Source organism: Gouania willdenowi, chromosome 17 (genome assembly GCF_900634775.1).
Source record: "Gouania willdenowi chromosome 17, fGouWil2.1, whole genome shotgun sequence".
NCBI classification, from domain to species: domain Eukaryota; kingdom Metazoa; phylum Chordata; class Actinopteri; order Blenniiformes; family Gobiesocidae; genus Gouania; species Gouania willdenowi.
In genome coordinates, this window is record NC_041060.1 from 8,319,283 (window position 1) to 8,335,635 (window position 16,353).

Genomic DNA, 16,353 nt, shown 5'->3' on the forward strand with positions numbered 1-16,353 from the left:
AGACGTAGTTTAAGGAACTAGTTTAAGGCTCTTTCACACGTTTTGAGCTCCTGTGGACTTCTCTTTTGAGGAAACATACTTTTTGACTGTTCTTGATTTGGTGATTATGCTTCAAAACGTTTATTTTCATTTTATTTTAAAATCACAGCGGAATCAACGCAGGTTACACCGGATGGAGGGTTAGACCGCAGAGGGTGGAGGGCCGTCTGAGCAGCCGCACTCACGCTGATATACATATAGCATATTTATAGATGAAGTTATTCTCAGTCTGCTCGCTAAGTTACATCTGTTTGTTAATTAATTACTAACCTTGGATGATAAGCACCCCTGCACTAAGAAATGTTAAATGCAAAATAAATAGTTTCATTTGTACAAATGTATGTGTCTTTATCAGATTCTACCTAAACTGCAGCAACATTGGTACAAACTTTATTTACCAATTTGTCATGTTCATATCCCATAGAATTAAACCAAGGAAATCACACACGCTATTTTACTTTGTATGTACACCTCTTTGTACATCCAACCTTCAAACACATACTCATTTGGCCATAATTGCCAACTCTACTTAAGCTCTCACTATATGAATACATATTTCCAACAGGCACTGTACTAGTTTAAAATATGAAATACGTGGGGCACCAATATTATTCAAGCGATAAGTGACTGCAGTCCCTGCAGGATGTTCTCTTTTAAACTTCATTGATTTTGTGATCAATTTGTTTTCAATTTGGGGAATTTTTGTTGAATAATTTTCCAAACATTTTATAAAAATGGGGAGATCTTTCAACAATTTGAAAATAAAAATAACAGCCGTCATGAATTATAAGCATAGGGAAAACTGTGAGTCCCATTTGCATTTGTTTTTGGAGATATCTACAGCTGAATTTGTGGAAAATGTACACAATGATTCATGTTTTGTCTATGACTTTCTCCTGTGGGCAGAATTGGAGGTTCCAGAGGGCCAGATTTGGCCCCCAGGCCACGAGTTTGACAAGTGCCTTAAGCGTTCCTTTAGCCTTGCTTGCAAAAAATATACATTACTGATAGAGGTCGTTTTTCAAACATTATCCTCCCTCTGATACAGAAGTATAAACCATTTTCTTGTTATGTAGCTCATATTTTAATGCAAAAATAAATCCAATCAGAATAATTGTGTCTAAATGAAATGTTGGACATAATAGTAGTATAGTTCAGTATTTTCATGCTGCAAAACGTACAATATGTGAACAGATTGACTGACTCCAATAATTACCATGGCATGACACAGAAAAAAAAAAAAAAAAAAAAACCTGACCTAATTTCTATTTCTACACTGCTATAGGTTTAGGTTGCTCAGACTTTTTTTTTTGTGTGTGTGATGTTCAGCATTATCATAGCTCTATTGAAGTCGACAAAACACACTACATCGAGTTATATTTATATCTATAGTACATTTTTATGACCAACAGGCTAATCACAGCTAAATTTTAGCACAGATGCGATCATCATTTCCCCCTATAGTGTATGGAGGTCTAATTTTAACAAATCACACATAAAAGCTTAAAGGAGGACTTTGTAGAGCATAATCTGTAACAACGACCCAAAATGGAACAAGGTCAATAAGGTAACAAGATGCAGAGCCAAAAAAGTTAAAAACTTTTTACATTATTAGGCAGGCAAAAATATTTTCCCCCTAATAGTGTGATAATTTGAATATATAATATTAATAAAGTTTATATATGTAAAAAAGAAATAACCCATTATATCATTATATTAAAACTTTAAGTCGAAAAGGATTTGAAATAAATAAATATGTGTCATGCAACCATAAATGGAGCTGAGATAAAGCATATGTACTCTAAGTAACTATATGAAATCTATACATAATATAATTATTTCATTTAAATTACATTTTGTCCTTTTGTTGGTGAATTTCATTGGTTGGATTTAATATTTTATACTTGTAACAAAACAACAAAGAAATAGTAAACTTTAGGGTACAATGATAAGGGTTTTTACATGTTTTCAATTAATCAATGTTGTGTTAAAATGAAAAAGCAGAGCAAAATGGACCAACAAGCCAATAATCTATTTACTTATTCACAAAAAAGAAAAGACACCTTACCTGATCAGTGTAGCGGTGTCATTGATAGCATGATGACAAACAAACAAAAAGGAGGGGAGAGAATAAAGAACCATGTTAGTCCATTTAAAACCTAATACAAAGAAAGACAACTCAGCATTTATCAACATCAGAGCCAATTTTGATTTTGAACAAGCATTTCTGAGGCTTTTATTTATTATTACAACTAATGATTCTGAATTTAAAGCCAACTCATAATAATGAGCAGCGTAAACCAAATGAGAGCATCATTAGTGTGCTACATATTAGCAAAACATTAATTCAACCCCTGTATAAACGAACATTAACCTTAGCCATTATTGCCGGTTGAAAAGTGCCATTTTCTTACTCGGAATAATAATAATAATTGATTGAGAATATAACATGAAATTAGAACAAAGCAATGTTTTTCTGACTTTTTACATTAAATATTGCTTTAATGTCTTCGTTCGGTCAAGAAAATGAAGGGAACATATATTCTAAAGTAAATCCATCTCGTGAATAGAATTTTAATTAAGACATACATCTAGTTTTGAATAAATTCAAAACTATATCATATGTGGCTGCATGTTATCAGGGACCTTTGTCTAACGTTATTATAGTTTGGTTTTTTGACCTTCCAATTTCTACTTAGTTAAGTCTTTTTTTTTTTTTTTTTTTTAAGCTATAAAGCATTAGCAAAGTAGCTTTGCCATGCAGTCTCAGCTTAAGTCTGCATTTGCTAGACACAAAAATGAGACAGAGGGAAAGGTTACACAGGTAGCTGACGTACGAGACACTAGACAGTGGAGCAAGCATGGACAGTAGTTCAGCTATCAAAAACAACAAAGATAGCAGGTAACAGAGTTATTACGGGCAGAGTATCAGTTACACAAAGACAAGCAGAGAGGGGGGGCCTCAATTCAGATAAAATAATAGTTAATCCTGGCAGGTTTTTTGTTAATTTAGGGCCCGACCAACACAATACATCTGTCAAATGTTTGAGATCACTGTTGATTATTAATAATAATCCGCATTACAAAAAATGATCTCAGAAAAAAACTTGAAATTAACAACATTCTGTATGTATGTGTCGGGCCCTGGGTAACGCAAATTTACAGAAAAGTCGTTGAGTGACCAGAAGACGTGGTTCTCAATCAAAAGGCAAAGAGCCATGCACAAAGGAACACAAACACTACCAACTCCTACTATTCTAACCTCGTCTTTCAGTTTTAGTTCAAGGTAACCATGTTATTGATAATCTTCCCTGTAATTCAACCAACCTTCCAATGAGGGGAGCTGTGGCGACGAGGACTCCTGGTGCTTTGATTGTGCAGGGAGGGAGGGAGGGACAGCCTGGGTGATGGAGGGAGTGGGTGTGGTTGAGCTATGGGACATGGCGGCACTTTTAGGGGGAGTGTTTGATAAGGAAGTGGCCGAGACTTCGCTTGTGAAAGAGGGAGCGGTCGTTGTGCTAAGAAGAGAAGGAGCAGGGACTCCTGTCGAAACTAAAACAGGAGCTGGAGTGGAGGACACAAATGCTCCCGATGGTACAAAGGGCTTTGCATCAACATTGAGGCCTGTTCCAGTTGTGGGAAGTTTGGTTTCGGCAAGGCCTGAATGTAAGGGGTTGGTGGATGAGGTTGAGGTGGGAGGAAAGTCTGACGTGCTCTTGGAGGGGCTGAAAACAGAGCTGGTGTTTTCTGAAAGACTGGACTTAAAGGAAGGGGTGGCAAAAGATGGAGTATGTGTGATTGGGGTGGTGGTTTGTGAGTCAGGGGTGGAGCCGGGAGGAGTCTGGAGGACTGAATCAAGAAAAGAGAAGGTCTGAGATACTGGGCTTAAGTTCTCCCCCGTCATTAGTGCTAGACTTCCAGCGATATCTCCGGCTATGCCAGGTTTTTTGCCAGCACTGTCTGTTGCCGTGTTAGCGTTGGGTTTGCCAGCCAAAACGTTCTTATCGTGTACCTTTTGGCCATCTTTAACAGACACAGGAAAGTCATCTACACACATGGGCTCATAGGACCGTGATGACAAATCGGCTAGGCCACCATGAGAGTTGGTGACACTGTGAGGGATTTGTTCAGAAGCAGAGGACAGAACAGAGCTGGGACGGAAATCCATCTCAGAGTTGGCAGCCGTTGCCCACTTGGGAGCAACTACAGCCGGCGTAGGGGAAACTGGCTCTTGGGGAGCCCCCCACTCCTCTGGAATTCTCGCCCGACTTTTAGTCTTCCTCCCCTTTACCCTCCCCCCTCCTCCACTCTCCCTGATCTCCCACTCCCAGTTCTCCTCCTCATCTTCATCGTCCTCAGGCTCCCTTCCACCCTTAATCACCATCCCGTGCTTGACGGAATGGCCGACATTATTCTCCTGACTATCCAACAGGTCGTAGACCTCGTCGCGGCCCTTCTTCTTCTTCTTGCGACGTCGCTGCTGTTGTTTGCCGGACTCGACCCCGAGCCCCACCCTCTCAGGGCTGAGGGGTTCAGAGTTGGAGGATGTAGGACTGCTGTCGTCCACTGAGCCGCTGGGAGAGAGGATGGGAGCTGCCGAAGGGGGGAGGGAACCAATCACATTCTGTGTAAGATAAACACCTGCCAAAAAGCCATCGGAGCGTGGGTACTAAAGATGGCTTGTTTTCATTTTTCTATTCTAGCCTTGCAGTAATACATGATCTTGACAAATTTGCCAACTGTATAGTTTTCAATTATTATCTGTGATTGTTTGTTTTACGTGTCCTTTTACTTGCATGCAGGTCAAATATGGTATGAAAAGTGAAATTCAGGCAACAGTTAATGATCACTTTTTTGGCTACTTTTAAAAAGACCTTCACTATAAAATATAAATAAACCAGATTCTTCATTTACTGAACAACCCTCTTATCACATGATGGTTCTTTAGTAGAGGGAGAAGTGTTCAACATCCAAACCTCAAAAAACTGTATGGGGTCAAATAGCCAATAGATGCATCCAGCTACCCTAAGTTTTCAAGAAAATTTGGTCACAGTTATATGGCTGACTATCAGTGGCACTGATGTTCATAAAAAAGTAATACTTAATGCTGCTGGAGACCATATATATATTTTTATTAGACAAAGATACAACCTCATAGATCAATAAATTGAAGATTATTTGCTCTCAAAAAATTGTAAAAGGTGGAAATTTCCATTTGAAAGCTTGTTATTTTTTTCACCATTTATTGACATTGTTGGAAGAGTTTCACGAATTGCATTATGGGATGTGGAGTCAAGTATCTTTACTACTTGCCAACACACTAATCAAGGTAAGAATGAGTAAAAACACTTCTAATCATCCGTCTCCGGAACTCCACATCCCACAATGCAATGCGCAAAACTTTGCTGACTGTCACCAAACCGGGTGTTTACAAGAGAGAAAAAAAATAACTTTTTTGACGCGATTTCAACCTTTTACATCTTTTTTTTTTTTTTTCGAGCAAATGATCTTTGATTTATTGATCTATGACCTAAACTATGATTTTATCTAATAAGAAAATAATCGTCTCCACTAACTTTAACATTTTCTGCACCTATAAGGCTTCTAATGGAGAAATACAGATATACATGTAGTTGATTTATACTAGAGATGTCCCGATTAATTCACAACTGACTTTTTCTACTTATTACACGTTACCGATATTGCAGCTTTGCATATTGATCGATACTAGGGGTGTGACCGTGACGAGATCTCATGCCACGAGATCTTGCGAGATTAAACTCAACAAGTTTCTCGTCGCGTTAAAAATCTTTCTTGCAAGATTATAAAAACTGACTCGTTAATTATTAACCAATGTGTCGCCTAAATTTAACCTTAAGCATACATTTATTCTACAATGTAAAAACAACAACAAAGAAACACAAATAAAAATGAGCAGACGCTGAGAAAAATAGCCTCAAGAAATCTAATAAAAAAATACATTTTATATCAGAGATTTTGATGCAGTAGATATAATCAGAGAATTTAGTTTTTTTTTGCTGATATATATTAATATTGGGACGGGACACCCTTAGTTTATACTACAACCTTATTTAATCTTTCTATAGTTGCAGTGACTAGTGCTGTCTTTAAATGAAGGCGACTTGTATCGTTTAATCAATGTGACTATTGCATATAACAGTGACTCTAACTTTAATGGTATATTCTACTTAATTATGAATGGCTAATTGTACATTTTGAACTCATAAGTGATTATCTCCTTGTTTTGTACCTACTTGATGAAATATGAGGGACTTATCAAAAAAAATAACCGATTATATTGTTGTGTTTTGTTGCGCAATCTTAAAAATCCAGAAAAATTCTCATCTTTCATTTAGTTTAGTGTCCTAAAATCATCCAAACTCTGAATGTATCAGTGTTGCATCATTTATCAAGCTTTAGCATCGTTTTAAAAACTTTTGCATTATCGTCACCATTCACAGAACTTTACATTTAAAGGGAGCAAACACAATCTGAACATACAGTAAAGGCAACAGAACTTTGAAGAAACTTAAAAGTCAATCTGCTGCATCACATATGAGGACCAGCATGCATGGCTGAAGTAGGACGCATGCATGCATGTCTGGAAAAAATAAAATCAATCACAGCAAGGAATGAACATACATGAGGACACGATGGAATGTGTCAAAATGACACAATGAGTGATTTTTTTGTTTGCTTTGACTTTAACTTAGACACACAAAACATGAACATGGTGTGCGCGCACATGCTTTGACACACACACAAAATGCAGACTTGCACTGAAACGTTCTCATTTTTATCTGAGTTCATTTTCTCCTTTTTGGGGAATAAAGTGTTCATCTGTATCATTGTCAATATTTTACATTATTTATCAGTAACATTCTTTTTTTCTGAATAACTGCTGACAAATGCTGTGTTTGTTCAGAGAGTGGGACAGAGAGATAAAAACACACCATACAGAACTGTTATTCAGTTTTTTGTCACTCTTTTTTTCCTTTCTTACGTTGCATTGTTCCATCTACAGCAATGCTTTAGGCTTACATCATTTATAAAAGTAATGGGAATCCACATAATGCGCATTCTTTTCTAAATCAGGCTCCTTTTCCAGCCTTTTTTAAAAATGATTAAAGGTGCTATTTTCTCTCCCTGTGACCTGATGCTCCCACAGCTAAAAACAGCTCAGGATGCTTTCAATATTTAATGGGATAATGGAATTACTTCCTAATCTGGAATCCGCTACAAAGGCCAAAAAGTACATCAATGATGAAACATTAATGATTGACAAATTAAGTGTGAGGGAAAAATGTGTTTTTTTTTTTTTTTTTACACAACCCAACACTTTTACCACAGATCAATCAAACCCTGGCTCCAAAAGACCCTGTTCTATTTTCACTGTTGTCACTGTTAAGAAATTTGAATTAAAGTAGATGGTAAATGAAAATTGTGTGTGTGTGTGTGTGTGTGTGAATGGGGGCTTTTACATCATTGTTCTCAAAAAATAGCATTTTGTGTGTTTACAAGGTGATGACATAGTAAATTTTCAAAGATTTCTCTCTTACTACGGTAATAATTGCAGAAAGTTTTTTTAAAATAATATGTTAGGGTTTTATTTATTCAGACAACTTTTTTTTTTAGGAAATTTACTTTGATTTCCTGACACGTTTCAACTGTCAACTGTCAGACTTCCTCAAAAGTGTCTGCCGATCGCTTTGATGTGTCACATCAAAGCGATCAATGAAACCTTAACATGTTTTCTCTCTTACAGTTTGCAGTTTACTATTTGATGTGTGATCAGTACATAATAATAATAATAATAATATTAATAATAATAATAATAATAATAATTTTTATTTTTTTTAATAAATTGTCCTTGGACTTAGAGGTAGATTTGTGTATTTATTATTCAGTCAAAAAACAAAAATAATTCCATCAAAAGAAGTTTACTGTAATCAAAAATAAATATTTTCAATCAAAGAAAAAACGTATTCAAATGCAAAAAATTAATAAAAAAATTGAGACCCAAATAATTGCATTGGAACACTTTTTTTTCTATGATCAAAAATGTTTTGTTTTTTTTTTAAATTGAAGTAAACTTATTTTTGATAGAATTTTTTTTTTAATTGAATAATAAAGACACAAACCTATCTTCATACTTGGACTTACTGGAGCATAGTGTCTGATAACAAAACAAATCATCAGAAGTCCATATTTCAACAAGTCTGAGCTGTTATGATAACAATAATAAATAAAATAAGTCATAATGTTATTTCGGTTAATGCAGCCTCAGAAAGCTTGATAAAAGTTTCCTGTGCAAACGTCCCACTTTTAAAAGAAAGGTGTAGAAACTAAAGTACAAAGCCTTGTTTGTTACTCATGCATTACATCTGCCCTAATTGCAGCCAAGCTAGAATAGTAACGTTATGTAACTATTAGTTGGCTTTCAACTAACACAGCTATGTTTAGTGCTCCATTCAACAAGGAAGAGCAGAAAAAAAATGAATCATATTTTGAATGAAATGTTTAACAGTTTAGCTGAAGGCTGTCACATCGTATCTGTTTTGTCTTCAGTTCATGAAATAGACTTGACCTTCTGACTATATTTCTACATGCCTTTTAAATTACATTTGCACATATTGCATGTCACTATTTAAATGTTACAAATAGAATCCACCTATTACAGATTATCGCACATAGAACATATTAGAAAAAAATATCTAAAACTATTGGCGACTGTCTGAACTTGCTTCATGGCCTTACCTGACCTATTTCTCAGAAAACTGGGGTCATACATGTAAAACATATGTAGATCCATTAATCAAATTACAAAAGAGACCATTAAAGGTAGGGTAGGCGATTTTCAAAAGCTCGCTTGATTTTGAATGTAGCCTCCCCGACGGCTCCGCCTTTACCCCCCTCGCCCCTCCCCTTGTGCTGCGTCTCACTCACATGCATGCACCCAGCTGCTGCAGAAGAGGAGCTCAGCTCAGCGTTTGTATTGTATAGAAACTTCATTGTCTTATTCAGCAGTAAGTAAACAATAAACTTTACCATTATATATGTTAAAAAACGTGACCAAAAACTCTGTTTTAACTCTGTCAGCGGTGACGCGCTTTCAGTGTGAGCTTGTGCATGTGAGAGATTGATAATGAGCAGGGAGACAGGGAGACGTGATTGGTTAAAAAAAAAGGGTTCGTTTTGGAAAAAAGATGGAAAAAAATGGAAAAAAAACAGTTTGTTTTTTTTTCCACTGGTTGAAGTTATTACAGATTTACAGCTGCTACAGTTGATGGATTTTCTTCGTTCCTTTTTCAGAGCACTTAAGATCTTAATTTCTATCAGGACATAAAGACAATTTCAACCAAAAACTTAAAAAGTGTATCTGGAGAAAATTACCTACCCTACCTTTAATAATGATACATAGTGGAATTCCAGACACCAACTAAGGAACTGTTTAAAAAAATCTAGAACAATAAATCTTTTATAAAAAATAAAAGCCTTCCTTTGGGTATTCTATCACTTTTTAAACTAAGAGAAGGAGAATGCAGTTTAGGAGAGGTTTATACATTTGAAAAAAGTACATTTAGAACAAATGTTAAAAGAAAATGCATTTCTGTGTGCAGTGGTAAAGTTTTGAATGATCTTGAAGATCACTTAAAGATAATGAGTTCATTGTCTATGTTAAATTAAAATATATATATATATATATACATATATATATCTTGCTCTTATTGAAAAATAAGTTTGCAAGCTGGTATTGAGTTGTTTCTATTGTGATGTTAAATTTTTTGGTTGTTAAAATGAATGTTTATTCTTTGTATTGTTTTGTATTGTATATGTTTGAAGAAAGAACAAATATCTCTCTATCTATTTATCTATCTATTATAGACTAAACGCTACGACGTGCTGCACAACATAGTCCTCTGCTCTTGTTGCTCGGCAACCAATTGTTTCCAGGAGAGTGTTCCTCACTTTGAGCAGCTATTAATTACAATAAACATCTACACTCCAAGCATTAAAAGGGTTTTAGAGACTGATGTTTCCACTCTAGTAACTGATGGAATACCAGTTAAAATTCTGTCCGCAGTGCTGTCCTGAAAACACTAAATAAATGATGAAAGCGGAAAATAGAGCCTGAAGAAGCGAGAGAAATGTAATGGTGAAAATGATTAGAAAATGCTGCCCTCTGCTGCTGAAAGCATGTACACCAGGATAAAGCTTTTAAAAGCCTATAAATCTTTTGTTTCAATGCTATGGGATTAGATTTTTCAGGTCATTGCAGGGATTTTTTTTTTTTTTTAATTTATCTTGCCTTTATGATGTAATGCGTACAAACAAATGTAATCAATGTAAAATAATATTATTTTTGAGTTTATTTTACTGCTTTACGCTTTGGCGTGCATGCAGATACCTAAACCTAAACTTAGGATCAAATAAGTTTGATCATTTTCTGTATTCATCAACAAATGATATCAAATTAGTTCCTATAGTTGAATAAGGAAGTGAAATAATTCAAATACCAGGCACATATTTCTACAATGTTAGGTTAAAACTGTTCGAAATATGTGAAATATTGCTTGTGACTGACAGAAAATATAACAGGCTTAGCCGTGATTCAAAAGGTCCATATGGTGCTGTATGAGCTACAAAAATGCATTTAATGATAATAATAACTATTTATTATTATTATTATTATTTTATTTTTTTAAATGTAAAATTATTCAGTTAATTTAGATTTATTTTTATATTATATTTATTTTATATTTATATATTTTATATATTTATATTCATGAAGTCTGTTTCTTTGTCATTATTTACATCTTTCTCTCTGTCCCCCATCTTCTGATCACACAGTCCCACATGCAACCCAACACGTTCCAGTGATACCTGCAGAGTGGTCCATGGAGGGGAGTCCTGGTCCACCAGTTGAAAACACATCACTGCTTTTGAATGGGCTGCTCCCACTAGTGTTAGTGGTGCCATTGTTTTCCACACCAAACAGGGCTGAAGTCTTCTGGGGTTCCATAACTGGAGCCATCCCAGTCAACCCAGTCTGCCCAAGGGTGGGGGTCATGCTGGTCTGAAACGGTGGCAGGCCGGACCCCACAGGGCCCCCAATTCCAGACTGGGAGAAGCCTGAGGGAGCACAGTAAAGCTAAACATTAGCAACCGAGACGCAGCGCTGCTAATAAGGGATGCCAACTGTCTGATCCGAGGGCCACATTATCAACATTTATGTTAGCATTTATAATAATGACCAATCTGAGCATTAATACAGGAAAGAACAAAAGGGTTTGTCTTTGTAGTCCTTTTGTGGGGGTTTTCTTGTTTTTTTTGGGGGGGGGTTTAAAAATCTCGTGTGTTTTTAATTCATTTTGCCTTTTTTTTTGTCAATATGGCAAATTTTTGTTCCCCTTTTGTGTGTTTTTCAAGTTATCATGTGTGTTTTTGTTATATTTTTGTGTTGTTGTTATATTTTTGTGTTGTTGTCATTTTGTGTATTTTTCTGTCCTTTTGTGCAATTTTGTTGGCATTTTGTGTCTTTGTAATGTAGCTTATTTTTTCTTTTTTTAATGATGTTCAATTTTTCAAAAACAGTGACTCGACACATTTCTGCTGATTCATAGTTTGCACATTTTGAAGTATATTTTCATATTGTTCATCAACAATATAGAAAATGTGGCTAAAACAACAGAACAATTACTTTTTTTGTCAGCGTGCAGTGATTTAGATAAAAAAGAGGTGAAATTAATAGCTTAAAAGTCCATTTTTAAAAAGTATGAATTGAGTTAAATGCACTTGTTATTATTTGTCCCAACGACAAATACAAGTAAGGGAAAAATCATCAGTGGGAGGAAGAACCCAATGCACAGATGGGCATGGTAGATGAGACTGAAACAACAAGCAAGTGGTTTTTAATGACTGTATCTTCGAGAAGCCACTGATGTTTTAATTGAGAGAAAAAGGATCATTATATCGATACGTGGCTAAATTTATAGTGAAAGGTCAATGTGCAGAAGAAGATAGAAAAGACAAGTGGACCTAGAAAAGAGTCAGGCACGCTGCTGTCCTTTGTCTTGTTCAGGCTCCACTGATCTGACATCCCACTCATCATTGGCCCTGAGAGAGAGAGAGAGAGAGAGAGAGAGAAAGAGAGAGAGAGAGAGAGAGAGTCATTCAAATATAGCAATTATTTAGCGTAATAAACCAAATACATTCAAAAGAAAGGCTCAAATGTAGGGCCTCCAGAAAACAGCCAATTCACTTCTTGAAATTAAAACAACAATATTATTATTGTTATTTTTTTCTTCTAAATAATTTGTATTTATTTATTATTTCATAAAGTCAAACTGAATTTGCAATCTGACACTGAATATACCCTCACATTAGGGTGGTTCGCAATATAATAGTATAAAAAAAGGTAGTGCCAGATCGCATTTTGCCTTTGTTCTTATTGATATTTCGAAAATCTGTACCATAACTGGGCCATAATAACGTCCGTAAAGGGTGGCACACTTTTTTCCACAAATTTCATTGCTTAACAATAGTTAATTAGCTCTATTAACCGTCTTAACTCACTCACTGCCATTGACGTAAAAATTACGTCATTTCAAATCCTAATTCTCGCTGCCATTGACGTAATTATACATCAATTGTGTTTTTCGACTGGGGTTGCTAGGAGACAGTGTGACGGAGTTATCCTGTGAATATCAGGCTTGTACTATGATGTAGTGACCAACTGGTGGCATGTAGGTGGCAGCATGGCACCTTTGGATGAGAGATTAGCCATGATGTACAGAGCTCAGAGGAGGAGGAAAGGAGTTTATGAGACAGAAAATGGTGCTACGAAGAGATACTATGAGGTATCCAGCAGCTCACACTCGACCAGAGCATGTGTGGAACTAAGTGGACTATTGAGAGTGTGGTGATCGTGAGTTTTATGATGAAAGTAGAGAGTCTAATCTTTCAGAATCTAGTCTGATTATCATAGTACAAAATACTCTGTGGGTGTCTAAAAATCAGTCAAAATGCTCTAAAATGGCTGGCAGTGAATGAGTTAAACATGCTTGGCTTGATTTCAAGATTTCCTGTAATGACATCTGATTAGAGAAAGCTGATGAAATGGAAACAAAACATAAATGTATAAACTGACGCAGAAACGGAATTGTGGAAATTTTGAAACGAAAAATTGGAGGCTCTACTAATGTGACAACAATAAGCAGATTGGTGTAAATTATTTGTTACAGCCAATTAACTTGAGGCACAATAACTAAGAGCTAACATACAGAGATAATCATATTTATAATAATCATGTCACGTCCAAAAGGGCAAAATTTTGAAAGCAGGACCGTCTTTTAATTAGTAAACACAAAAACACTGATATTTGACGTCATGTTTGATGAACAAACTTTAGTGTAACCCTATAAAGTATTTGGCAATTCAGGGACAATGAATACCATTTTAGTTACGCTCGTACAGCAGCTGTTTTCTGCTTCAGGTGAGACGCTCAGTAACCTTTAGAAGGAACTTGACATTTAAATGTAAACTTAATTTTTTTTATATATATATGTTTTTTTTTTTTTTTAACAAACGAAGCAACCTCAAGAACTTTCAGTAGGTTTGAGATAAAGAGTTGATCTGCAAATTTGTGTCTAATGTTTTTTGTTTGTGTTTTTAAAGCTTTATTTTGACATTATCATAAAACAATGCAATGCAATACAATTCAACTATGATGCGTTTAGTACATAACTCTTTCCACCCTCACCTGACAGATAGTCGGGTCCGAAGCCAGACTGTCCAGGCGGGTCTTGGCGTCCACTTGATGACATCATTGATGACATTAACCCTTGACCTAAAGGAGATAAAGAACATTATTATTATCATCATGAGCCTGGACTTCCTGATTAGTCCGAGACGGTGCAATAGCTTTTGTAAGGAAAATATCTTCTCATTAAAACCTCAAAATAATCATCTTCAGTTAGAAAAACCTGCTTAAGAATGTATTAAAGCAGCTTTAAAAGTTTTAGATTAAAAGTAAACAAAGCTAGTTTATATATTATTGTGTTAAAATAAATGTAATAGTTAAAAAAAAAGAGACAAAGTAGGCATAGCAAGGAAGTGTATTGCATTCACTTGGAAAAAAAATAAATGATGAATTATGTATTTTTTTAGTTTGTTTTTTAGCCATTTTTTCATGTTTTTTTTCTGTTTTTCATGCAAATTTTTTCCTACATTTTTCTGAGCTTGGGCATTTGAAACAACAGATGCATTTATTTCTTTCTTGAGAGCAAACATGGCCGGCTTGTTAATTTGATAAAAAAATTAATTTACTTTTTAGATTTCCAAGTATCTCAATAATTAGGAAATTAGCTAAACTAAAAGAATTTGTCCGAAAAACTGAAAAAAATTAGTCTGGAAACAAATAAATAATTTGTACAAAAAACTGAAAAAAATTACTCTTAAAAATCAAAAATGTATTTGTCCGAAAAAAAAAAAAATAAGAAAGAAGAAAAAAATCACTGAAAAGCTGAAAAAAATAGACCAAAAAAGAGGGAAAAAAATTGTATATGAAAAACAGAAAAAATTAGTCCGAAAAAACCCAACAAACCCAAAAAATTAATTATTCAGAAAAAAGTTTTTTCAGTCAATGCAATACGCTTCCGTAGCATAGAACTGTTTTTTAAGAAAATAATTTTTCATGTTTTTATGTTTTTTTAAAGAAAGAAAGAATATTCATTTTCCATCAAATTATAATCACATTGGTGTGTTTGCAGATGTCTCAAAAATAGGAGAAACATTGATTCCTTGATTCACATGTAACATTTCAGAAGACATTTTGCCAGTAAAGCTCCAAACACATGAATGATTCCTATGTTTGTGCTCAGCGAACATCACAGTAATGCCTTCTTTAAACTTTCTCTGCCCCTCCAGCTGACAAACGCGATGCCCTCTGTCATTGTGCCCCGTCAGCCAATCCCACTTCCTAAAGCCAGTCTGTCTGTGAGAGGGTCTGCAGGTTTTTTGACAGTGAAGCAAGCAGACACAACACGCTGCTGTGGGGGACTATCGTCATGGTTACACAAGACGGGGATGATGAGTGCATCGGCAGTTCCCATGGAAACACCTGCTATCAACCAGCATGGACTGTGGATTGTTCATGCCGGTTGATAGTAGTGTATGGAGAACTGTATGTGTGCACATAGATGATCACAGGTCCAGATTTTAGGAAAATCAAAAGTTTTATATACAATATTTAATCATAAAAAATATGAGAAAATGTTGCAAATAACTAATCTAAAGTTTCTTACATTCATGAGGACCAATATATTAAATAAACTAACAAGATTGTTACTCAGCAATAAATAATAAGATTGAGTATGAAGGTAGATTTGTGTATTTATCATTCAATATTTAAAAAAAAGTTACAATAAAAAGCAAAAACTTTTTGAATAAAAAAAAAAAAACCTTTTCAATCAAAAAAAAACTTTGAAAAAAATCATCTTTTTTGTATTGGGCCATATTATAGGCAGTACATTTGTGTCTTTATTATTCAATCAAAATGTACAAATGTCAATCAAAAAAAAAGTGTGATTCATTTTTATTTTTTAATTGAAGTAATTTATTTTATTTTTTTAAATAATAGACATAAATCTGCCTCCAAAATTGAGCCCCAAAATATTAATACTTAAAGTAATTTAGACTTAGACAAAAAAAAAAAATAAATTCATGATATATCCGGATTTTGTTTTTATCGTCACAGTATTAAATATTGATATTAAGTATTTCTCACTGAATCGAGTTTTTAATATTTTCTTTGAATTTTCTCCCTCTCTTTATATTTTTAACTAGGTCTGCATATGTCATCATACCTTAGCACTACATGTAGTTGATATATATACAGTATATATTTTATTGCCACCCGAGTATCATAATAGAATCGAATCAGGACAAAAGCATCTCATCTCTAATACTAATATTGCTTTGGCTCAACTGAGTGCATAAGCTGCAGTTTTCTGCTTTTCTCTGTGAAGAGAAAGAACTTAAGGACACATTTATAGCCCTGGGCTTCAGTCAGTGTAATGGTGGTTATTATGAATAATTAATAAATATGTGTTTTCAGGATGTTTTGATTTGCAGGATTTGGCATTTAGAGTGTTTTCTGAGAGCTTTGTTTTGGAGTCCGTTTACAGCTGTAATACTGTGCTATATAAAGAACAGACAAGTAAGCTACATATTAATTTTATATAAAACGCTACATCAACATTTGGTGTCTTGAACCAGACCAGACGTTACAAG

General features: G+C 34.8%; 1 protein-coding gene across 5 annotated transcripts in view; it reads right to left on the reverse strand.

The window, feature by feature from the left end:
• Window positions 1-16,353, reverse strand: part of LOC114478866 (microtubule-associated protein 4-like) — a 126,117-nt gene that overhangs the window by 58,276 nt on the left and 51,488 nt on the right. For 4 of the 5 annotated variants that reach the window (XM_028472174.1, XM_028472176.1, XM_028472175.1 and 1 more), the window contains 4 exons: window positions 13,823-13,909; window positions 12,100-12,177; window positions 10,945-11,193; window positions 3,367-4,632 (listed from right to left, as the gene is read on the reverse strand). In XM_028472174.1, the coding sequence (XP_028327975.1) occupies window positions 3,367-4,632; window positions 10,945-11,193; window positions 12,100-12,177; window positions 13,823-13,909 (1,680 nt within the window). The remainder of the gene's footprint in view (window positions 1-3,366; window positions 4,633-10,944; window positions 11,194-12,099; window positions 12,178-13,822; window positions 13,910-16,353) is intronic. The other variant, XM_028472178.1, reaches the window with a different exon arrangement.